The 25,787-nt window shown below is 42.3% G+C and overlaps 1 protein-coding gene across 11 annotated transcripts in view; it reads right to left on the bottom strand.

Moving 5' to 3' along the window:
- Window positions 1-1,851: 1,851 nt before the first annotated feature.
- sipa1l1 (signal-induced proliferation-associated 1 like 1) overlaps window positions 1,852-25,787 on the bottom strand; it is an 89,465-nt gene continuing 65,529 nt past the window's right edge. The window contains exons 6-23 of one of the 11 annotated variants that reach the window (XM_066694891.1): window positions 25,599-25,773; window positions 24,936-25,039; window positions 24,307-24,464; window positions 19,149-19,728; window positions 17,268-17,542; window positions 16,667-16,954; window positions 16,323-16,472; window positions 15,156-15,304; window positions 12,232-12,338; window positions 11,665-12,101; window positions 9,089-9,310; window positions 8,574-8,757; window positions 8,103-8,373; window positions 7,842-8,000; window positions 7,194-7,410; window positions 6,793-6,874; window positions 6,400-6,512; window positions 1,852-3,883 (exon numbers count right to left, since the gene is read on the bottom strand). In XM_066694891.1, the coding sequence (XP_066550988.1) occupies window positions 3,868-3,883; window positions 6,400-6,512; window positions 6,793-6,874; window positions 7,194-7,410; window positions 7,842-8,000; window positions 8,103-8,373; window positions 8,574-8,757; window positions 9,089-9,310; window positions 11,665-12,101; window positions 12,232-12,338; window positions 15,156-15,304; window positions 16,323-16,472; window positions 16,667-16,954; window positions 17,268-17,542; window positions 19,149-19,728; window positions 24,307-24,464; window positions 24,936-25,039; window positions 25,599-25,773 (3,687 nt within the window). In that variant the 3' untranslated portion in view covers window positions 1,852-3,867. Of the gene's footprint in view, window positions 6,513-6,792; window positions 6,875-7,193; window positions 7,411-7,841; window positions 8,001-8,102; window positions 8,374-8,573; window positions 8,758-9,088; window positions 9,311-11,664; window positions 12,102-12,231; window positions 12,339-15,155; window positions 15,305-16,322; window positions 16,473-16,666; window positions 16,955-17,267; window positions 17,543-19,148; window positions 19,729-24,306; window positions 24,465-24,935; window positions 25,040-25,598; window positions 25,774-25,787 lie in introns of all 11 variants that reach the window. The other 10 variants (XM_066694889.1, XM_066694890.1, XM_066694895.1 and 7 more) reach the window with 10 other exon arrangements.

Raw genomic sequence — 25,787 nt, 5'->3', positions numbered from 1 at the left:
ATGATAATTATCGTTCTCCTCATCCAACCCCCTCCCCACACACATACGCAGGTCAGAATCATTATACAAAGAACGGAGGGAAAGGAGAAAAAAAAAAAAAAACAAAAAAAAAAAAACGCCATGACATTTCCGTGAAGTAATGGAGAATTAATGAACCTCAAGCGCGCTTCCTCCAAATAATGGACTCTGACTAGGGCAGAGTACTGGGGGGGGGATCTGCTCAGAGTACAGAACAGAGGGGGCAGACATTGTAGGGCAAAGTTATTCAGGTGTAGGTTAAGCAGTGAAAGCCAAGACTAACTTTTCCCCTTTAACCAGCGCCAGGAGGTCACAATTAAGGTCAATTGGAAAATCCCTTTGGTCGTGGAAGGTCCCGGGAAGAGGCATTTACAGCCATCAGAGGGATTATTAGCAATTCGATTTGAGAAACCTTCAAAAAGAACATTACAGCTATCAAGTCCCGGTGAGAGGAATTAACTTTTCAGGGTCTGACATTGGGAGGAACGAAATTGGTTCAGTACTTTAGTAATATTTCTTGTAGTGCAGAGAGACCTTTTTACAACATTACACACATAAATGGTTGAAACACAGACAACAATCAAACTCCTCACCTTTGGTCTGGGACTGATTGCTTGCATCGGATGAGGATTTATATTCCGAGATGATGGGCGGCCGTTGCAAGAACTTTTGCCAAGAAATCTGCTTCAAATCAGACTTCGCCCACTTCCGTACATCTGATTGGACTGCATAGATTTTGTGGAGCTGCTATATGAGGATCAACTATATAAAAACCAAAAGCTTCCAAATACGGTCTGGTGATAACCCCTGCAGTGGTAATCCCAAAACTCCCAAAAATCCCACCACTATATTAGAAAATAGAAAAATATTGCCAGTAATCCAGTCTAGTCATTTCCCTGAAACACCTACATGGAGCTGAAAGAATCCAATGATGTATTGTGATCAATGGCATCAAAAGTAGGACTAATGTCAAAACGACCACGCTAGCACAGTCTGAGATCGGCAAGAAAACTGCATCAGCAACATTGATTCCAGAGGTTTTTATGCTCTGAAAGGAGACTTTAATGTTGTTGATTTTTTTTTTTAGGTGAGCTCTTCTCTGCCAAATATTACCACATGAACATAATCAAATAATGTTTTAATTTCAGCCTGGTTTCCTGATATTTAATATACACTATACACAAAGAGAGGTCGCAGGATATTAAAAATTACTATCACTAGTTTCTACTGTTAGTATGTGTTGTGATATTGTGAAACCGGATATTTCCAGCATTAATGGTGCCTGCATGCTTTTATAGTAGTTAATATCAGTAAGACGGTGTAGTTTCAAAATGTTTTGCCCCTTGACAGGAAGTGAATGTGTTAAGATTGTAATCAAGACCGTTCCTTCGCAAACACACAAAAGTGCTCTTAGGAGTCTTACATCGATATCTGTGGTGGTGTTCACTGATTACAGAAGGCAAGATAAATGTATCAGGTGGTCACTATGGAGAATACACTTAACATCATAAACGAGATATTGCATGCTGGAAGCAAAATGGATTCCTCAGCCAAAAAAACAAACAAAAACACAACAAAAAATACAAATCTTTTTAGGATGCTTAAAATGTTGTACGATTTTCATCTACAGAAAGAAAGCAAGAAAGAAAGACACTTAAGAGCTTCAAGTATTATCATGCAATCAAAATACAGGAGACGTCTACTCAAGCATTCCTAATGGAATATAAATTAATTTATTGACCTTGTCAGCATCTGCAAAAACATCTTATCCCAGGCATTCAAGACCATCTTGAGATCTTGCTCATCAGCCAAAAATTACAGCACGGCAATTTGTTTTTTTTATTTTTTAAAGAAACTTTAATACTGTGATCACTGCAAATTTATTTTCTTTTTAACCTCTACATTTTACAAAAGAAAGTCATTGAATATGTAAACAGTACTTTGTTAATTATATTCTTTAAGTGTGCATATAATTCAAACAAGATTTTTTTTTCTTTTTATTTTTTAAGACATTTTCACTTGGAAAAAAATACAGAAAATACCCAAAGTAGCATTTTTGAAGGCAGCACAAATAGAAATCAAGCTTTAATGATGTCTACTGACTCGTTTATGAAAACAGAGGCCACTACAATGCTTCCAAATAGGTAGAACAGAATTAAACCTAAAATAGACAAAGTGGTTCCACAGAAGTTTTTTTTTTCCTTTCTTAGTTTTATCTCCTAATAATCATTTGTACAAAACAGATCATGTGCAAAGAAAAATGAAAAACAGAGGAAAACATTCACATTTCAAAAACTTTTTTTTTTGTAATTTGTGTTTTCATTTGAACAAAAAAGGCAGATTACTCTTGCAAAACTGCAATCGCACAAATTGGAACAGCTGAAATCATTAAAGAAATGCCCAAGCGCAGATTGGTAAAGAACTCATCAACAGAATCACTGAAAACAGAAGATCTCACTGGTTCAAAAGACAGCTGATTCTCACAGAAAGTATAAGCATGTCTAAGGTGCTTCAAAGTTATGTTTTGACACTTTTAAGAGCTGGAGCAACAAAAAATGAAAGCAGCTTTACCTACTTTTGGGGGAAAACAGATAACCAAATGAAAGATAAAGAGAGGAGGAACACATTCCAAGCTCAGACTAGAGGAATGGCAGCAAACCAAAGAGAGAGGAAAAAAAAAAAAGTTAAATTTACCCATGATTCCTAAAACAGAACCAATTTCTCACTATCTTAAACACTTTCTATACCAATCTTGGTCACAATTCAAGGAAAAATGAAATAAAAATAGTCATACTTCTTATGAATTCGGGTCTCTTCACCATGTAACGCTGCTCTCGGCAGCTTTGAATTAAAAAATAGAAATCTCAAGTGTTTGCTCATGCGTTACAGGTATGCAGGATATATTTTAATAAATACAATCTCTGTGCTGCTGCTTCACTTATATCCAATATCCAAACGATATCCCAACCGACGGGCACGTATTCTTCACTGCAGTTTAATCTTGAGGTCCTTGAAACATCATTGTATACCGATACAATTAATTAATTATCCAGTCATTATTCCATCATAAAAAATAGTATTTCAATTAAATAATAATAACTGGAGGGGTGTGTGGGTGTGTATATGTCTGCTAACACACGTTATCAATTAGTTTCATAAGTTTACTTAGGAGGTTTCAATTGATTACAGATGCTAGTCATTTTATGTTTTTATACCAATCAGAAGCATTCATTTATTGTAATGATTTATTAGAGAGAGTGATATAGTGAAGACTCCGTTCACTTTGAAGGAGAAGTTTGTGGTTTTTAGCCCAGTAATCGACCCCCAACCCCGACACTTTTCCCTATTGGTCGTTTCAGCCAAAGAATGTACTATGCATGTTATATAAGGCTGTATTTTCATTATTTATTCTATTAAATTCAAGTGTTAGAATATAACTCCCTAAAAGGAAATGCCCTTCTGCCCTGGCAGTGCCCACCAGAGCAGAAGTGACTGAAGGGCTCTGGTGATGCCTCCAAGTAGCCAAGTGCCTTGATTGCAGTTCTCTAAACATGCTCTTGTAGATTTATAACCACAGTAAAAAATGTTTCTTCCTAATCTTAATTTCAGACTATTTTCTGAAAACCATGATCATATACTGCCTAAGTATGATTTGCTTCCTAGTTAAAAATGTTTTCTGTACAGCACATTATAAAGGTCTCAAGTAAAATACAAAATAAAATACAAAAAAAAAACAGATTGAAAGATACTGCTGAAAAATAGACCATTAGATTGCAATTACGCGGCCCATAGTGTCACTGTCATCTGTAACGGAGCTGTCATGATCCACACCTATCTCTGCTCTGACACCTATACTGTGTGAGACCTGGGGAAGAAAAAAAAACAAAAAAAAAGGTAACTGGTAACACTTAAATGTGACAGAATTTCCACCCACAATGACAGGACTGTGCTCTTCAAATAAACGATCACTACCAAAATAAAATCTCCAATTTAGATCTCTACTGATGTTCGACTCTTGCTAGACCGGCACCTGCTGTTACAAAAGTTTCACAACGTCAGGGGCTCATTGTGCTCTGCATTAAAAACCTTGTGGGTTGGAAGAAAAGACGTCAAGGGGAGCAATGCAGAAACGAACAGAAAAGCGCGTGTGTGTTGCGAAATGTAAACGCAAGAATGCACTTTAGCCCCCGTTGTAAGCACCCTCATCCTTTCCTTTAATACACCAATGTCCAACACAGTGGCGGCCCACACATCCTTTATCAAGAAAAGCTCGATCAGTCAGACCAGGCTGTCAAATTACGTCAGAACTTTAGTGCAGTCGTATGAGTCCCAGACTCTGATATTGTTCACATGAAATAAAACCTCATAAGTGTGATGTCTTCTTTGCATTGGCTTCCTAAACATCACTACATGTTTATTGGTTGAATCACTTCAGAATAAGTTAAATTATATATAAATATATAAATGTTTTTTGTTCTTTAAATGTATGGATATTTGAGATTCAGGGACCTCAAGAAGCAAGTACATGTGCACATGCAGAAAGATTAATCACTTGATTTTCCTGGAGTATGGTACATCTTTTTATGTCAGTAGATGGCACTGCAGCTGTAGAAACTCAGGCTAGGAAAATCGCTCGACCAAGTTAAGACAAAAAAAAAATATTATAATAAAAATATTTACATCATACAGGTGATCCCTCTAAAATCCCTGCAGTGTTGTCATTTTTTCTGGTGAACAAAACATTGGATTCAGATATTTTTCGCCTGTACTAGAAACAAAACGTTAAATGTTAAATGTCTTATGTTCTGTTTATTTGATCCACACCTTCAAAATGAACAAAACAACGTTCTTTTGGCTCCTTGTGGCAGATATTTGCGGCACATGGCATTTTCAGCGACATCACCTCTTAAACGCATCACTGCAGCCCACAGAGACGTCTGTAATACCGACACTGTTCTAGTATTGAAACCGAGAGTCAGACGTTCTTGACAGTGGCCGATACACACCTGTTCCCATGAAATCAGAATAGAACAGTACAGTAAACCCCTTCAAAGAAATAAAAAATAACCAGAAGCTGCATTTCTATTGCTTTTTCAGATGTGCAAATTTAATTACCAATAATAAACTTGATCATCATGTCACTATGGCACCCCAAACTACATCTTTTTGCACAGCAAACAGAATAATAATGTTGGCTTGAAAGTTTCTGTTGATGATGTGACAGGAAGCTGGAGTGCAACGCAGGATTGCACGGCTGGAATGCACCAAAAGCATGTGTGGACTCAGATATACGACTACAAAATAACTGCTGCTGTCTAGGCCAATCAGGCACTGCACTGGCCACGTCACCTCTTGATGAGGTCAAAGAAACTAAGATCTCACCCAGATGGTCAGAGGGAAATAGAACTTCTTGGTCCCCCCCTCCAATATATATATATATATATATATAGGTCGAAACTTCATAGCAGCTTTCTATCTGCAACATCAGAGATGCGTCAGAAATTATTTCCTCTAATCATCCTTTTCAAAGAACAACAATGACAAAAAGAGATACAAAAATCTTCCCTCCAGTTTTTATTTTTCTTACTGTGGCTGCCAGTGAACCCCCCCTTTTTTTTTTTTTTTACTTAAAAGCTGATTCGGGAAGTGGATTACAGTTACCTAGGTACGGAGGCTGGAAAACAACCAATCTTTTGTTTTTTCCTCTGAATCCAAAGTGATTTATCACAATGAGTCTCTCTCCTACCCTCCTGTTGCAATCTCATTGGCTGAGGACTTTAATAAGACCTTAAAGATGTGAATGTCCAAAATTATGTCCACAAAAAAAGGCTGCTCAACACAAGGCTGCTTGATATTAATGTCTGTGGAACAGTTTATCCTCTGAAGCAGTCAGTGCCAGGAATGAGGAAAAACAAAGGAATAAAAATAGGTTTGCTGATGAAAACCTGTTTGAACTCAGCTGTGAATGCTGAAATATTCAAATTGCTCTGGCTTTTGAATCAGTAGTGTATTGTAATTACTTTTTTTGTTTTTATTTGCATTTCTGAAAATACTTTTTGTGCAGGAAGGAAAATACTCTTCCCTCCGCAAAACATTCTGGATAAAATGCTCTTACGCTTACGGAAATGCGGACTGCACAGGAACTGGTGCAAGCTCTGGATTTCAAGAAGCCCAGATTGATTTAATTTGAGATCTTTCAGGTGTACACAGACTCCACCAGACTACAAAGCCTCAAATCTCTAACCACCTCCTCGAATGCTCTGGCAGCCACAGGACACACTTTCCACACCTAGCCATCTCTGACAGCCCACCCCCCAGCTTGCTGTCTCGTGGTCCGTCTGACCAGCAGCTCAGTTCATGTCAATGGTATTGAAAACCCACTCTGTGAATTTCTTCAGCTTGGCGGAGGCGTTCTGGGACTCCTCCTGCAGTCTCTGGTTGTCCTCTCGGAGGCTCTGTACCTGGGCTTGCAGAAGGGCCTTCTCCTCCTTCTCCTAGTCAACACAGGGAAGAGACGGTATTCCTTATATCTGTTGATTGATTTACTTTTTTCGACATACTGCTCACTAAAGTGAACTAGCTAGTTAACAGCAATGTATGGACAAAGATGGACAAAGGAATGGATCCCAAGAGATTAAAGAAGATGAGAAGATGAAATTATACACTTTACAGGCATGACATGGAAGAGAGAAGCTGTAGATCGAAGCAATCGGAAACATCTTGGAGGTCTTCACCCAGCAATGGTACGATTTTTTATTTAATTTTATAATTTACCTTCTTTAAGTCTTCCTGAAGATGTTTGACCATTGATTCCAGTTGACTCACTTTTCCCACAAGGCTGGAAGGAACCTCACTGCTAAATCACACACACACACACAGAGACAGAGAGGAGGAAGATTGTTAAAAAGAAGTAAAGGTTCAACGAATAATACGCTGCACAGCACACAATCTCACACACACTGAGAGGAGGAGATGTCAGTCCTGCCCTGGAGACAGCATTCTGCACTGCCATCCCTGCCAATTCTACACAGACTTACTGCAGCAGAGACAACGGGCACCAAAACTGGGCACCAACTACAACAGAAATCCTACAACGTTCAAGTGAAGACTTAAAAAATCCTGACCAATAAAGCAGTGGACTAACTGATTCGGTTTCGGATAAGAAAAATAGATACCTGGGTGAGGGTCTGGACTGGGGGCTATGCTGGGGATCTGGCTGCTGGGGGCTGGTGGCAGCACTCTCTGGTCTGTGCTTCCCGTCTTTAGCAGCAAATATTGAAGCCCGCTGGTCTGAGGGAGGAGACACAGTGCCAGTCAGTACCCTAGGAGGACAGCGCACGCTCCACACGTTCGTACATGACCCGGGAGTTGAATGCCATCCCGGTACACTGCCTGATGACACGGAGAAAAAAAAATCCCAGTGTTGTTAACATTTTGTCCTGGAGGAAAACAGAAGGCCTCTGTGGAATTGTCGGGTATCTTTATTGTAAAACCACAAGAGGAAAAGGGGTCCCTGTGACTGTGTGTGTCATAAAATCATTAATTTTATTTTTAAAATATATTAAAAAAAAGACTATCAAGGACAGGTTTACAGACTGGAATGCATTTTGTAATGAGGCTTGCTTGCCAACTGCCTGGATACTGGAGTAATGATTCATTATACCTACAGAATTCATCAATAGGACTGCAAAGGCTTATGTAACCACAGCAGCTTTTCAAAAGGAGGTTTGATGTAAGTTTTGAGTCCAGGGTTTCCCCCGGAAATTTGCATAGGCATGGCGGTCTATTTCAGGTATAATTTTGGCTTATTCTGCCAGCCTTACCCTCGAAAGCTTTTGCGGCATCCACCAGGTGTGACCAGTCGAGGCCGGTGTCTGTATCGGGCAGGGGCATGAGGCCGGGGTCCTGCAGGGGTTGCTGCTGCTGCTGCCTCCTTCGGTCATGGAGGTCGGACAGAGAGGTGTCTGATGCTGACAGGTCCCCTGAGGAGAACGGCACAGAGGCAAAGTTAAGATGATTCCCAGCAAGAGAAAGCACCGCATGGATTTGCAAGCGCAGTACAAAATCCGCAACAAGCGTCTTACCATGTAGCTTCACACCCAGGGTGTAGGAGGGCCGGCGCAGGGGCATGTTGCGGGTGGTGGGGGAGCGGGGCACGGTGGAGCAGCTAAACAGCAGGTCGCTGGGGAGGCCCTGCTCCAGCAGAGCGCCGCCAAACAAGGGGTCTCTCTGGCCGCTGTAGATGCTCTCGTCGGACAGGGTGCGGTGCAGAGAGCGCCGGCAGATGGGGGTGCTAGGAAACGACGGCTGCCGGGGGACAGGGGGAGAGCTGCTGATCAGGAAGGGAGACAAGAACTGCAGGGACAGCTGCTCAGTATTCAGTACAGCTCATGAAGTAAAACAAACTACCCCAGTCCTACTGCCAATTGCAGGCCTACTGACAGTGCAAAGCCAGGTAACGGTAGAAACATGCCTTAATATAATGCTTCCCCCCACTTTTTGGAGTCAAATCAGTTATTAACCCTATAACAAGAGCTGGGTGCTGTGGGTTGTACCTTGTGCTGGTCTTCTGACCCAGGTGGGGGGCTGTCCAGGGCGATGAGCTTTTTGAGGTCCTCCTCCACGCTGGACTTGGTCAGGCGCTGCGGAGAGTGCAGGTCCCTCACGGAGGGGCGCAGCTGGGCCTGGCTGGCGTCCGGCCCGTCGCTCTGGTGCCGCCTGAGGTGAGCACAGTTAGACCTAATGATAGTATTAGGAATTATCAGCAAGTGAAGCAGGGGGTATATTAGTGCATGCAAATGTGGATGATAAGACAATTACAATGGTCCATTCAGTCAATTCTGATCGATTTATGTGCTCAATTTACAAGAACAAGCTTGTCAACCTCAGAACCACAAGGGGGAGCTCATGCACTTGAAAGCAAAGTGAATCGAGAAAGCCACAATGTGAAACAGAAACATTCCTCCAGTTCTCAATCCGACTGATTCATGCCCATTCAATATGGTTATTTAAAAAAACGCAATCTCTAAAAATGAGAAGCGATGTTAAAAACCAAACAAACTTGGCTTACTTCCGAGTGTCTCCAAAGCCCACCGAATTAATGGTGCCCCCTGGCTTCCTCCAGCCAATCAGGTACTTGCTGGTGGCCCCCTGGCGAGGGTAGAAGGTCTTGGGCCCGGGTGAGAGGGAGGTCTGGGAGGAGGGGGAGGTGGCGGGGATGGACTCTTCTCGAGGGGAACTCCGGCTCGAGCCCAGGACCACAGGGCTGCCCGAGTGCCGGGAGCTGAGAGTGCTGCCACAGCAAAGAAACGCCACAGAAATTATAGCATCACTGAAGCACCGATCAATCTGATGTGTAAACGGAGCATTAAACATGGTACCACCAAGTGATGCCCACGAGCCATATAGGACTGAAGACGCTAATGTGCAAAAAAGGAGAGAACAATTAATTGCTAGTTCATTAGCAGCACTATTATTAACTCAAACAGTACAGTGAGGCACAGCAATCCACCAGGAACACAGATTGGCAGCAAAGATGTACGAGCCCGACTATAAATTCTGAATATTGCACAGCCTGCCACACGCCCTCCACTACAAGCAGTGTGCTCCGGTTTATGTTCCTCTCACCATATGTGACCGAGGAGCATGAGATAATAAGCACGCTATTGAAGCTGCGAGAAAGATTTATACACCCACTTGGCAGAAATGTCTGTCAAACGTTGATTTTTTTTTTTTATATATATTTTTTCAACTCAACATCTAAGCTGCCAAAGTAGCTTCTTACTCCTGGCATGTTTTGTATGCATGTGGCTGAAGTCGCCCCAAGGGCTTTCCTTGGGGACACAACGGGCTTAAATCGCAATGAAGGCATGCACAAAATATATTCTCATGCAGGAAGGCAACAGAAGCCTTTTGAGACAAGTCTGGAGTTTAATACACAAGAGGACGCTTAGCAAATTAAGCCGTTGAGAGAGATTAAAAAAAAAAAAAAAAAGTAAACTTTTGGCAACCTTTTGAAATGTGCCCCCCGAGATACTAGCCAATGACAGTCTAAACACATAGAGCATGTGTGGGAGGAGCTAACACCCTCTAGCTTATACAAAAAACACATCCTGCAGAGTTTTAATAACTTGTAATTTAAAAATAGCTCTTTTTTAAATGTCTCGCTCCATTTTACAGGCAGATCTACCTGTCCCTACACAGCAGCACACAGTAAAGGACAAAAAGGACCCGAACAAATTGCTAGCAAGCTGTGTACGCGAAAGGCTCCGCCATCAGCAGGGGCCAAGTGCTTCAATTATACAGCTCAGCATACAGTGCATTAACATTAGCATTCCCATCATCTCCTAGGTGGGTAGAGCGCGGTGACTGACATTTCACTGGAGAATGATGAATGCACATTAATATATTGAGCCCCCCCCTCGTCACTGGAACGAAAACAGCTTGTGTGGCAGGGTGTCTCTGCAGCGCGAGAGGTGGAGCTATGGGAGGCAGTAATCAGAGATGTTGCTTGACACACCATGGTTAACATCTCAAAAAAATAAAAAATAAAAAAAAAGATGAATACAACCGGAAGGACGTCGAGATGAGCACAAATTAAAAAGCATAATAAAAGGAATAACGCTGAATTGGAACACTGTGATCCGCAGTCGGATTCTTTATTTCTTTTTAAGACACAAGATGTTCTTCACGACTGATTTACTGTAGAAAGCCTGTTTTTATTACATCAGGAAGGGAGATAGGCTGAGACAGCGAGGGAGGGAAAGGGCTGTTGCGAGCTACAGAATAAAGACAATACGGGGGAGTCGAGGATGCATAGAGATAGTGGCAGGGATGTGTGTCAGTTATGTAACAGCACAATTGGGAGAGCCAATTCCTTCAGAGAAAGAATTCAATAAAATAAAATAAAAAGCCTGAGGTATTTGGTCACAATATAACAGTGATCAAAATAGGAAAAAGAATGAAATTGAATTTACAAATGATCAATTGTGTGCAAAACATACAAGTGTGTGATGAACACAGATCTACTGAATTGTTGGAATAAAAAGGAAAGCGTCGTACTACTATGTGTTCGAATATCGAATTTTAAAACCGTGTCTGATTAAGCTGCCTTGCTGGGGAATATACAATGACCAACAGCAAAAACAAATAATTAAACAATTACATAAAAATGCTACAAGGACAAATTCTAACACAATGTCAGTTCTAATTATTTCTTCCTGCCAAATTTGGACTGACTACATGAGCCTCTGTATATTTTACAATAACTGTTTACAAAATGCTAAAATGAGAAAATACGTGTAAGGAGGAAATTATATGTAAAGATCTTTTATGAGGTCAGTTATTTAAAGTATTCTAGGCTTGAGAAACCTGAGAAAGTATCACCTTATTATACAGAAATGACCTTTCTGTTGTTTACAAGACAGCTCCGTCAACTGTCACCCAAACTGCATATTTTGATGGATACGAAATGGGTATGCATACTTATTTTGTAGGTTAGGAAAGAAAAATCATTTGCCAGTGTGTTTAATGAAGAGTACAATATCATATGTAACATACAGGTCAATACTCAAACCCAAGTGACAGTAGAGAAGGTGGGATTGAGTTTAATTGCCAGCAGCTACACAGCGAGCCCAGGGACATTACCTGGAATGTGAGGCCACATCACTGAGACTGTAGGTGCTGCTATCCCGTACCAGGGGGTACGTGGTGGGGCTCTTGGCAGTGCCCTCTCCAGCGGTCCCCGGGGGGACAGGCGACTCGGTCACGGGTGGGGATCGTTCCAGGATCCGGCGTCCACCCTCTACTGGGCTCTGCCAGGGAGAGGGCGTCTTCTCTTTGGCCCCTGGGGCCCCGGCGGCAAGCAGGGAGGCCGAGCTGCCGTGGCTGGCACCGTACGACGTGGTGTCGATTCCGCTGTCTGCTGATGCCCCCTGGAGGTAACCCCCGAAGCCGTTGAGCTCCGAGTCGGGCCGCTCGCCGCCTCCGCCCCCGATCTCGTACCACTTGTCGTCGCTGTGAGCACTGGAGGCGTTGCTGGACAGGGTGTTGCTGCTGGAGTGGCTGGAGTACGGGGCCTCCGCCTGGGAGACACAGGAAGACACGGGTGGGTAAGAGCTGAGATTAGACAATGTCCATTTACCTTACAGTGAAAGGGTCTGAATGAAGCGGCAGATGGGTTTGGAGTCCGGCTCCGTCACCCCAAGGCCTCACCTGGCTGTTCTTGTTGGGAGAGAGGTGGATGACCTGTTCCTGACGCTGGATTCGTGGCCCCCCGGAGGACTCTCTGTAAGGGGGGCCCGACTTGGTGGAGGGGGGCTCTGGAAAACACAAGGCCTCAGGGTGAGTAATCTGTAAATCTACAGCAGCACTTTCCTCATGCTTTTCAATATGTAATCAATCCCGAGACACTGGTGTCACCCTCAACAGTGTCTTTAGCCTCGGCTGTTATTTCTTTAAATAACCCAAAATGCCCCAAAAGTGGTAAAAACGGATAATAGAGTTTCCCTATGGAACTCCACTGGATACATTCCAAAGAATCATCAAAATACAAAGGTTTGTAGCGACAGCTTGGCACACACTTTCAGTTTATTTAGCCATTGCTGTTACGAATCTGCATGACCGTCCCCTTGTGGAAATGCAACAAGTATAATGACTTATAATATCTCTAAGAATGCAAACAAGTACAAATTATAATAAAAACTTAGGACATAAAGTGCTCAGTGTCTGGTTTGTTTGTGGAATATGATCCACAAAATGACTATGCGACTCTCCAGGTTCGAAAACTGAAACAAATTGCACTAAATACAAGAGAGGAGAGATATAGAGTGAGACATCTGCACAGCAAGGCGCCGGCTGCACGGAGGACACCAGATGGCTCGGCCTCGGATACGAATGTGGGCGAGAAGATGAAATCTCTTTGGGTAAGTTAATACAGATATGGCAATTCATTAGCCTCACGCCTAAAAATAACAAAATCTGAATCGTAATGCCGAACTGTGAAATTGAATTACAGTGTGGAAAGTAGACCAGATATTGTAAAAACATTGTATTACCTCAAAAGGTCACCAGACGTGGGCCAAAACCCAAACCTTATCCAACACCACAATTTTCTATCAAAAATCCAGTAAAACTATTCCTCCCTGAACTGTGATAATGCATTGTCCTGCATTTAAAGGTAAATGTCAGTCACTATATTAAGACAAAAACTATAGAAACAAAGCTGTTGCCTATGAAATGCAAAGTCATGGTTCTTGCTAATAACCCACTAGTCTGCCGCTATAGAAAGCTTCAATATCTGGAGCTCAATTCCACTACCTAGCACCTTTCTGCCCTGCTGAGTGGTCCTCTGGGTGCAGTGAGTCAGTGTAGTCAAGACTACTGGTTACAAAGAGGGAATTTTAACTAGCGAGATGCACTAGGACCATTCTTGTACTCATATCTCTCCGATTCAATCATATCAAGCTTGTACAAACTATTCATATTTATAGCAGCTCGGGATGAAATGAAGAAAGGAAAGAAACTACAGACGAGTGAAAAATGGGAGACAATATTAGGAAAGGAAAAGTAATCGGCAAAGACCAAAACCAGCACAGCTGTAGGGAAAGAGCCGTGGTTAGAAAACCACATTAAAACAAGGAAAGTCACTTAGAGGCAGACAGAGACGTGGTTAGCTCATAAAAAACTCAAAACAACGGAAGAAAGATTGGAAAGAAAATGCAGGGCCAAAAGAGGCTGGAAAGAAACTTGAAAATCAAAGAAATATGAGAGACAGAGAAAGAGAGGGAGAGTGGAAAAAGTCTGAAAACAGATGGAAATAACTTAATCTTCTTCAAAATATTGTGGAAAGAAGAAAGGGGCTGTTGTAGTGTAGCCATGGATAACAGCACAGAAGAAAAGGGGCTTGCTGAGGATAAGCTCCACAGAGATGTGAACTGACTCAACTTTTTACTCAGGTGTGCAGGGTAGAAACACTCATTTCATATCTATACATTTAATGGAGTGAGGGAATACAAAAAAATAGGTGTACTTGTGTGACAGTGCTTGACACTATTTACTCATAAAGGTTATCTGTACAACTACACAGGAAAAGAAAGAGCCACTTCTGATGATCATTTTATTTGGCTGTTTTTTTTTTTTAATTATTATTGGTCACAGTGAATGCGCTGTTGGCTATTTATAATTAGCAACAGTGAAACGCTGGATGGCAATTCCATGGACGGCAAATGAGATGAAGTTAAAGCTCAGTGTGAGTGGAAGAGATGGAGGGGGGGGCATAGATTAATATATCTCCTGACATGGGAGCCAGCAGTCCCAAGACAATATAACTCCCCCCTCTCGGGATAATAGCAGGATTCCAGCACTTGGCAGATGGCTTTGACAACCAAGCATGGTATTTACTCCCAAACCAGAACCAAGGAGTTACAGGAGCCTTCAATCAGCAGTGTAAATTTTTAAAGCAATCAGCATGATAAGAACCCCTCCAAACATCCGCAACCTTGAGCGATCGGGTGATATTAAAAGGTTAACACCAAACAGGGATGCATACACTGAATGTAAAACAAGTAGATTAGGATAAAGTGGTGCAAAAGCAAAATGCCAGCTTGGTCAAATTGAGCACTGAGGGATGGTTTCAGGTATTCTTTGGCTGGCATAATAATAATAAAAAAATCAGAGCATGTCTGAAGACATTACTCGGTGGATTCGCCTGTAAGGACCCCCAGGGACCACCTCTCTCCCTCAGAAACACGCTGTACGGTGCACTAGTGCTGCTGCTCACAGGAACCTGCGGTAAATTTAGTTATTGGTCACACACATAACAGCCCCAACAGGTGCAGCTTAAAAGCATCGCTCATGCATCACTGTCTTCTCTTGCTGCGATCTGACAAGCAGCTGTGTGTGGGAGTGAGAGATATTCCAATAAGAGGGTCACATGTACCGCATATGTAGTTATTAAGAAGCAGCAGCAGAAGCGCTTTATCTATACATGTGCACACATTTCAGACGATATGGAAATGTGAACTTGCTGGACCCTGGAGCTAAGAACACCTTTAAAGTCAGAGTGAAGGTTTCAACAAAACACCCAAAAAATACAAACATCTTCCATGTCTTCCAAGCCACCGTGTCACTCGTCTCACCTGGTGTCGATCTGTCTGTGCCAGTCCCCGTGTTGCCCGAGGCCGCGTCCTCCGTCCTCTGCCAACTCGGGGTGGACTTGCCGCTGCCGCTTGGCTCTCCGGTGCTTTGCCGATCCACTGACAGTGGGGAGTGCCGGCTGCCCCCAAACCTGGGCCAACATGACGAAACAGCACATTTGTCATTGGTGTAATCTGGGATCCATGACTCTGGATAAGGATGTAACACTGTATTAAACAGCTTGAGACTTCAGATTTGGGGGCGTGGAGAATCACACGCCATTCGTCTTCCAATTTACCCCATATTCAAATCGGAAGTACAGTCACTAAATTTGTTTTAGCACCCCAATATTTAGTCAGAGCACTCATATTGCAGGGATATTGTAGACTACACTAAAGTTACACGGTGTCTAACAGCCATCAGACAGTTTGTGACATAAATTAAGCATGTGGGAAATAAAATAAACATGCTATGGAAGTATTAAAGTCATATCTTCACATATCAAAAGAATTGGCAGGAAGAGTCAAATCGTGAAGCTTTTACTTATTATTTTCTTTTTTATTACCAAATGTTTTATGGAAATTCAGTCTACTGCCTGCTCATGTGGATTGCCCAATAGCTGGGGGGGTCTTCTCTGACTGGAGGTTTCAAACGTCTGGCTCACATTTCGATTTTATTTTTACGTTTAAAGTGAAAACAATCGCTTAAGACTTTAAAGAAAAGTATCGATAATTGCCGCCTTTTGAATATGTCCTTTTCCCTCAGTGAGTTAATGATGGTTATAAAAAGATCTTGTTATTTTATGTAATGGCAAAGGATCATTTAAATTCAACAGATGGCCCAGCAACACAATTCAGATGCAGGATATAAAATATACCAGTTATTTAATCATTTGAGGGTCATTCACTGAAGCAGACTTGAGAGAGAGCTGCTGACACTATACATGAACCTTCTCACATTTGTCTCTGGACACTTCGCCCACTAGATGCCAAGAAAGTGGGAATGTGCACTATTTTATCACGAGCAGTAGGACATTTGACCCAACACTGTTACAGAAAATACAAATAGTCTTTTTTTTGGTCAAGTAAAAGGCTAGTGTAGCATGTACAATAAACGTCTACCTGAATTACTAGAATGAAAAAATAAAAGCTAGTCTGTTTGGACCTTACCCTTCAGGCATGGATTTTTGGCGCCAGTGTGAGCTGCCCCCTGAGCCCGTATCACTGGAGTAGGAGAGGCTGCTGGGAGAATTCCGATTGTGCTGCGGGCGGGAGATCATAGACACCAGAGCGTAGTTGCTCTCAGAGCCAGGGGAGAACCTGAGGTAAATGGGAAGGAACACAGGAGGAGGCATAATCCTTTCACCTGTTCTTCTGAAACGCACATTCCAAACAGCAAATACTCTATTTTTATTTTTTATTTTAACTCTCAAAATGGCAGTCAAGAGCTATAGGTGTTCTACGCACATTTCCTCTTCCAGCTTTCATAAGATTCAGAGCCATCCGACACATACCTCTTGGGGTCCAGTGGGCGCCCATCGCTGGACACACTGCGAGGGATGATGCCAGCCCGCTCTGGCCTCTCCGGAGGCGGGGCTTTACCCATACTGCCCCCCAGGGAGACGGCCCTGCTGGGCGTGGCAGCGTGGCTCTGTGGGGACGAGGTGAGGGACTGCTGAGGGCTAGACGCTGTGCGCTGCCACTTGTTGTTGTTGCGGAACGGGAACTTGTACTCATAGGGCACCCCCTCGTTGTTGGCTTTGTATTCCACCACTGGCATGCGGTACATCTCTGAACAGCCCCTGCAAGGTTTAATAGTTCAATCAATTCACTGTCACAAATATGCTGAGGTCTAGAAGAGTTTTCTTTCAAGGGAAGGGTAAAGTTGCCACATACATTTTTCAGATGAAATTTCTCTGGAGAGATTCAGTATTTGTTGAGTGTAGTCTAATGAATTTAGCCTACAAAAACAACCCCAAATTTAAAGTCGGTGGTGTTGAAGTTGACAAATTAGCCCTCAGGTCCACATGTAATAAGCCTGTCTGTAATACATAAATACATTCTAAAAAGTCAAATAAAAGTCAAAACCACGGTGTTGTTTTTCTGGTGGCATACCTGCGGGGTGTGGCATCATCATGGGGAGGGATGATGACCACCTTCACGGTCACCGAGGTCCTCAGCAGGTCGATCATCTGCTCGTGAGACAGCGTGGCCACCGCCACCTTGCAGATCTCCACTAGACGGCTCCCCTGCCTCAGCCCTGCCTGCCAGGCGTACCCGTAGGGCTCCACCTCCGCCACGATGCCCTCGTAGTTCACGTGGAAGCCCAGCTGGCCCAGACCGTTGCGCCGCAGGGTCATCTCGGTGGTCTCGCAGCCCTTGGTCAGGAACTGAAAACACAAAGCGTTCTATCAGAAACTCGAATGTTTACTGAGCTACATGAACCGGACCAAGTTTTGTTTATAATAACCTTGCCCTTACTTTTGGTTTCAAAATGCAGTGCCACCTGGCTATACACTGACAACAAAAGTCCAAAATAAAATGTTTACTTATTTATACATTTGCTTTATTAAAGGCACATTTATTATCAGTCTGATTACAGATATTGTCAGTTGAAAATACACCTTACAAATTACAATTGAAAATCAGTAGTTGCAATCAGCAGCTCTTTTATTTGGCCACCTGAAAAGTGTTTAGTTTGTGAGTGAATTTTATATTTTCAGTGTGGTGAACAAGAGCAGTCCTTTTGGCCATTTAACTGCTAAATGGTTACAAAGAAACAAAGTGCACATTTTGCAATAGCCTGTTCCCATAACTGTGTTCGTCTTTCAGGAGGGCTTCGATTACAATTCTACAATCGTCCAGGGAAAAGGGGAAACTGTTTACCATGAGGAGAGCTGGTCTATTATGAATTCCAGCGAGGCATACGCAAGAAGCTTAGCAACCTGAAATCCGTCTTGAACTACTAAGCCATGATTTTTTGTGAAGATTTATTCTCAATTTCAATCTTTAGGCTAAATTCAATATAGTAATACCGGCAGGCATACATATTACTCAGATCACACGTGTGCTCGTAAGTATTTAATAAACTAATGACACCCCACAGTCCACTGCCCACGGAGGTCAGCAGATTGTTCCTAACGTTTGCAGAGCAGCGAGGGAGGCAACGGGTAGAGCACTCGAAATAAGTGCTCCAGATAGCGAGAATCGAACAGCCCTCGAGTTAAAAATAAAAGGGCAAGGGGGCGCTTTAGGAGCAGGGTAGAGAGCATATTAACTCAGCAGTGCCATTTGCCAGTGCTAAGGAGTGGAATTGTATCGCTGGGGATGTTTTTGTATCATGAGCTTAATGATGCGTCAAAAACTGCTGCACACTGCCTGTGAAATCTAAATGAGGAGAACTGATTTGTTTATCAACCTATACAATAAATAATATACAGTCACATTCCCTTTCTTTCCACCACTATATGTTGGAACTGAGCCCAAGGGACTGAGATACTGGTTCAGTGAAGAATAATCATACAATAAAAGCTTTCAACATTCATATCACCGTTTTCATTTTAATCCGGGAAAGAAAGAGCCAGTTCAATTGCAGGATTAAAAAACAAAATGCCGCCTAAAGGCAGGCATTTTATAAAAGGTAGTAGCTGTCATGAGGAATGTGAACCCTTCAATTAAAATGCCTGTGTACAGAATCAGTATGTGCAAAAAGTATAATTAAAGATATCCTGTTATTTACTGGTAAAAGGTTCATGACCTCAAGTTACAACGTCACTTGGGAAACCAAGTATTTTTAAAATCGGCATTAAGTTCTATATATATATATATATATATAAAGAAATTGAGGCCCTCTGTCACTCGACATTATGAATGTACAGTTTACAGAAATGGATGTTTTAACTGATGTGGCAAGAGGAAAGTCACATGCTGTGCCTGGAAACCCTGGAAATCTATTCTGGGAGCACAAGCTCTTCCGTGCAGCAGGGTGCCACCTACCTCCAGGCGCTTGATCACCTCTCTGAAGTCCTCGGTGTTGTTGTGGATGGAGCGCAGAGAGATGCACTCCCCCCGCTCATAGAACACCTTCAGAGATGCGGGGCTTCCCAGGGTCCAGCCGATGACATCGCGCACGGAGCAGTTGAAGACCACGCACTTGGCCTCCTGGTCGATGAGGATCATGAACTCATTGGAGATGGCCAGCAGGCACTCCAGCTCGGAGCCACAGCTGTAGTCCTCGGCATAGACCGGCCAGGTGATGGCCCCGGTGCTCCGCAGCTCCGCCCCACTGTACGGCCGGCTCTTCTCCTTGCGCTTGGAAGCCAGGGAGATGAAGGGGAACTTGCCCGAGGGGTCGATGGGGGTACTGGTGACGTGGCGCTCCGCCAGGTCTCTCAGGTACTCCTGCCGCGTGCGCGTGGCCATAGCTCGAAACTTGTCCGACTTGTGGGCGGCGTTCTCTGCATTGATCACCTTGGCCAGCAGGAAGTCCCGGAACACAGTGGATTTGGGGAAAGTCACACCCTTAGGGATAGGGGGGCCAAAGGAAGGTACATCCCGGGACCGAGCCACAGCGACACTGCAACGGGAAAGAGGAGTATGCAGTTAGAAGTGAGGATCTCCGCATTCGAATAGCTGCAGCATGAGATATCAAGACTATCATTCAGATTCAGTTCAGGTTTTAACCGATTTAACACGATTTCTACCCACAAGCTGAAAACTCGACAAATACATGCACTTGGTGATTCAAAGACAGAGATGTGACATAGGGGTTGTAATTTTCACTTTGTAGCCGATTTAGGCAGATTCAAAACTGCCCAAATGGTTATATCAACATTTGGATTAATCCTGAAAACTCTCAGAAACAGTGGAAAAAATTTGCAATGCTGACTGTAAACTAAACAGCCAGTTAGTTATTTTTTATTTTTCCCAGTATTAGGGCATTATAGCTTTAAGGTTTTTGCTTCAATCTCTGTTTATTTGGAGAATTCATTTATGACCAGAGCCTCTTTTTAACACAGCCTTTCTTTTCCATGTATTCTACATGCACTTATACCTGCAAATCCTAAGATGAAGATCAAATAAACAAATGGAAAAAGCTCTCAATGTTTTTCTATTTAAGAATGTGTTGATCTATAACCTAGTGGAGCATTTCTTTCCCTTGTGGATGTTGTGCTTTTCCCTTTATTTCTGGATAAAACATGATTTCTACCAAATGTTTAGTGTTTTTTCATCAAATATTTTAAAATCCGATGAATGTCAAGCTTTTTTTTTTTAATAGACTATTTTGAAAATCATTCATCCAAATTTTTGTAATGGTTTACGCAAAATTCCGTACCCTAATTAAGACTAAATGTATATATTTTCAGAATGATACTTAACTCCTAAAATCACAAATAACTGGACACTGTGTAATTCCATGGAGTATTTATATCCTTTTGACACCCACATATTTATAATGGCTAATTGACACACGTTTGGGAAACAGAGACCGGAAAGACCTGATCCACCTAGGCATCTGCTTCCTTATAAAAAATAGTCCCCGGTAGCCCACAGTACTGTAAAGCCGCTATTGGGACACAGCAAATGTGATATAGAGAAGATGGCCTCCTACACTATATGATTCATCCTACAATGAGTCAAGACCTTCACTGGATTTGATGCCCTGGAACATGGATCAAGAGCAGTATATATAGATAGATACAACAGAAAAATGTAAAATATTCCTTCAAACATTTACCGTGCAAACTTTTTCTTCCCTGACAGCTATCAATGACTAATGTACTTACAGCATATAAAATGGAATGACAGATTTGGCTGTGACAGTGAGATGGAGCAACAGATATGAGAAATTTATAGCATACAGAATGAAAAGGCTGAACTTCCACCGACACATCCTTTAATGCATCTTCATTCTTTAAATATTCATTCATTCGTATTATATGTATCGCAATTATTATGTGCAGCTTCAAAATATTCAGGTCTATAAATATTTCCCAGGCTCTTAGTTCTTCCTTAGTTAAAACAAAATATTTCTTTATTTATAAGTAATTTATTCCTAGGGGATTCAGAGGGGGTTGACTGGGGGAGGAAACATTTATTTTCCAATAATATATAACACCTTATAGTACTACATATGATGAAATGAGAATGGTTGTCATTTCTTTCATACTTCCTATACTTTTTATACTTCAGTTTGTACAAAGCATACTACCTCAACAAATGTATGGTATTTACCAAGTGCTGGGAACTCTGAGCACACAGGCAGAGTAAACTTTGCCTTTTTTTGTGCCTTTTCCTTTAATTAATTTGCTGGAACGGACATCTAAAGCTTCCTGTATTGTCTGGTATGCGAAGAACTCGGTGGTTGCAGTGGACAGGAATTAAATCCAGTTTGTTTTGACAGAGATCCTGCAGAAGGAAAAAAAAAAAAAAAAACGACAGGGCGCACACTATTGTCTCCAAGAGAGGCGAGTCATTAGGTTTGGACAGAGCCCAGGCCTGAGGGCTTCAAATCTCTGGAGGCAGCTTGAGTTTCTAAGCAGTGGCAGTGTATACTCATACAACACTACCAATGAAACCATGAGGAAACAAGCCAAGGCCATCCCCAGACAGTTTTTTTTATTTTATTTTAAAGTCTGTGAAAAAACAGATCGAAATACAGTTTGTTTTTCTTCTCTACGCAGTAAGACAGCGTAGTAAGTTAGCAGGCTGTCCAACTGTGGGTTTCCTCGTCAAGGGCTGGTAGGAATCTTCAGCCAAAAAAACATCTTCCAAAAGATTCTCTCCCTGAGCTGCACTACCCCTCCCAGTGGAATTTATTCCCTTCAAAATGACAGAACGGAGTCTACTTAAGGGATTATCAAGTCAAAATATAAGTCAGATTCAGGAATATTTTTCTGAAAGTTTGATAAATGAATTACTTGTGGCCAGTGGCCTACTTTTCGTTATTTTATTAGTGACTTCTACTCTTGTAAGTCACCCGTATGAACAATGCAAGGACTACCCACGTCAAGCAATTGAGACCCAAGTTCAGTATCTTCTCCTGCGGACCCCGGGCCCCTTGTGGCCCCAGGTGTTCAGAATCACTGCATGCTATGATGGTTTAGTGGCCTGGACTCACGCCCACTCTGGAGCTACACTAACTCCAAGAAAGATAACTTGTCAGAAAGGAGCTGGTTTCAAGCCCAGGCCTTGTACTTGAAAGGCAATAACCCTGTCATCTTGATTTTAACATGGAGAATAACCTCAAATTATGCTAATTTGTGAGCTGCTCCTCTAAATCCACTGACATTTTGGCATATTAAGTTGCACCGCGGAGATCCGTGCATATATACCGCAGTTCGCACACTTGGCTCCAGCAGGTTATAATTATTGACAATCAAATCAAGGGAAAGTGGTCAGACCAGTTTTACTCAACATTCCAGCTGTTCCAGATGCTGGGTTTTTTCCATGGTGTCTGACTGCAGAGGGGACAAGTGCACACGCAGAACAACGGGGCACTACGGCAGGGGAACGCACGCCAAAACACCGGGACTGTGGTTAATAATGGTCTGTGGTAGAAGCCAGAATAACTAAACCTGTGTGTGTGCCAGGCCAACCGTATGGTTTATACCCAATTCTTCTGGGTAAGGTGCTGCTGGCCTGCAACCAGTGCCTCAGGCTGGAAGTTCTACTTGACAAGCCAGTTTTATTTGTAATGGTTTCTTCTTGTCTCTTTAAAATGGCACATGATGCAGTTAGCGAGGGAATGAGGCTCCCCGGTGGAACAATTAAACCAGCACGTAATAAACCTGATTAGCAATTAGCATTTCCATTAGCTTGATGTTCAGACGCATAGAAAAGAGCAACAACAGTGAATGTGACAGGCTGACAATGTTCGTTGTTGCTCTACGATCACAGAGCTCCCCGATTCTCTGATCTGTTCCCGACCATTGTTAACAGAGCTAGAATTGGCAATAGTTGCATTTTTACTGGGTGTTTCTAGGATACATCGAGAGATATTCAGCTTCCAGCACAGTTTACCTTTTTGTAATCCTACAGAACAATTTTGCCATTACAGGATTTGCTCTATTACAACCTAATTAATTCTGCAGAATACAGTTATTAATGTTGTATTTTAATTAATAAACTATAGCATCAAAAGTAGTTAGCAATTAAGGCACTTCCACTGGCATTTTGGACTGAAGGCCAGACTCGTTTGTAGCTGACATGGGATGAATTTCCTACGACTGTGTGTACCTGGCTCGTACAGTAGCTCATTGACCTGCATTGATCAAAACTGAATGGCAAAAGGTGATGAATTGAAAACACAGTTACTCATGAAGTTAACATAAGGTCTCTCAAATATTTCATATTTGTCTCCACTACCAATACATTTTTTGTAAGACTTCAGTACTTTTGTTGCTGGCACACACTTCACAGAGATTGTTGCTAGCTGGTGCAATACAACATCTCTTTGTTCCTCTCAATGTTTCCAGTGTTCACTTCTCCTTATAAAGACTAAAGCCTCAATCAAACCAAGGACAAGACCTTTGACATTGATGTACGTTTTTCATTAAATGCACTCTTTCTTGTTTGATAGAAAGTAAATTTTAACAACAAATTATGATAATAGCAGATCAAAGGTATGAAAAAGATCTGGAACAACAGACACCAGATCTATAGTTCACAATATTCTAGAAGGTAATGTGTCCATTAATAACTATTGAGAGGAAGAAAAAAAAACTGCTGCAGAGCATAATTACAAAAAGAAGGCATAGAGCTTAATGAGAAAAATTTGCTGGGTATTTTTTGTCCATCTGTATGTGAACTGTGCTCACCAGTTCAAGTCATATGAGAACACCAGAGCCTCGGGACAAAGCATTTAATTGAAGCACAGATAGAGAGATAAAACACAGATAAACAAAGCTCAATTTGGGTTAGTGCTTTATTAACTGAAGATGGCTCCAGAACGCCCTTGGGTGGAAAAAATTAAAACCATAAACTATTTTGGAAGAATTTAACAACCACATAGTGATACAGTAACAGAACAGTGGATACAAAAATACATCCCTAAATCAGCCAGGCTTAAAATTGGTAAAATATAGCAAATGGAAAACGTTATAAAATACAGATTAAGCACTGCTTCTTGGTGCTGAAAAGCACAGCGTTTTACCTGTAGCAGGCGTTGTCCGAGCAGGGGCTGTGTGCCCGGACGATGACAAACACGTGCTGAAAGTGCGAGCGGATGTTCTTGGGGGTGAAGGGCTGGGCCCCGGGCTCCTGGAACACGATGGTCACGATGTCATTCCCGATGTGTCTCTTCCTCAGTAACTGCAACAACACGAAACCTCTAGTCAGCTTTCGTCTACGGGATTTATTTACAATGCACTTTAAGCAGACACTCAACAATGGTCAGAAGAGAAAACCTACTTTGTGTGCCCATTATTATACATTCTCAGTTCAATTTAAAATCTCATTTAAATGTAATATTTATGCAATCAAAGTTGGATTATATCATACTTCCCTACATCTATTCTCAATTGAACTTGAGGAAAGAGGGGGGGTGTGTGAATAGAATTTCACAAACAAACTGGAAAGCAGTGTGTGAAGTTCAAGAGTTAGGCACCAACCACTTAAAGATGTCTTCTATAAAAATAAAAAAAACAATAGAAAACAGTTTAGTCCTTTTTTTTGTTTTTTTGTTTTTATGTACTGGCAGCACAGAAGCCCCCTTCACTATGCACACACCATCGCTGACTCTAAAGGGTTTTCCTCGAGTGACGTGTAGCGGTTTTACATTACCTGCTGTTTGTTGTTGGGTGTGTAGGGCAGCATGGTGGACACATGGAACATGATCTCGTAGTCCTTATAGGTTGTGTACAAGGAGTGGGTCCCAGTGGAGTCCGCTGTGAAACAATTACGAAAGACTGGTCAGAGGGCTATCTGCAGCTTTGATTTCCTTTACCCTAGAAATGTGTTTAACATCCTCAAATACACCAATATTCCCACACCTTTACCAGCTTTACATTGCCTCTGACCGAAGCCATGGATGCCATCTCATTCAGCACATTTTTAGGATCGGTTGAAATTAGGCAGGATAGAGGAAATAACAAACAGCTAATTAAATCTATGATTAGAAATCGGTGCCATTTCCTAACCTCATTAGCGCTACAAAGGCCACAGTACACAGTACACAGTACACAGTACACTACAGTACATGCCAACTGTAGTGAAAGTGAATGAATTGACAGCTCGCCCGAAGCTCACAGTGGAGAGAGAGATGGGAGGGCAGTTGTTCAGTAAAGATGACGAAGCTTTTAAAACGAAACCTGAATTAAACCTCAGGCACAAAGTATCTAGACTTTCAATGAAGCGATTCCATATTCCAGTGACAATCTTCAATCCCATGATTCATTGCAGCTTGGGGAGAGTGCGAGTGTGCCCCCTTCCCAGCAAAGAACGTACTCTTGGTGTCAAGCTGGGCCCGGTACTTGCTGAAGCCCTTCAGGCGAACCCGCTCCCCCAGCAGCTGCAGGAACTCCTCCATGGCTGGCCCGGCGGACTCGTTGTTATACATCTCCTCCTCGCTGCTCTGACCGGCCTTGCAGTACATGATGCCCACTTTCAGCTGGAAGCTCAGCTGAGGACGGAGAA

This window comes from Amia ocellicauda, chromosome 21 (genome assembly GCF_036373705.1).
Source record: "Amia ocellicauda isolate fAmiCal2 chromosome 21, fAmiCal2.hap1, whole genome shotgun sequence".
NCBI classification, from domain to species: Eukaryota; Metazoa; Chordata; class Actinopteri; order Amiiformes; family Amiidae; genus Amia; species Amia ocellicauda.
The sequence above is the reverse complement of the archived record's forward strand: the minus strand, read 5'-3'. Positions and strand labels throughout refer to the sequence as shown.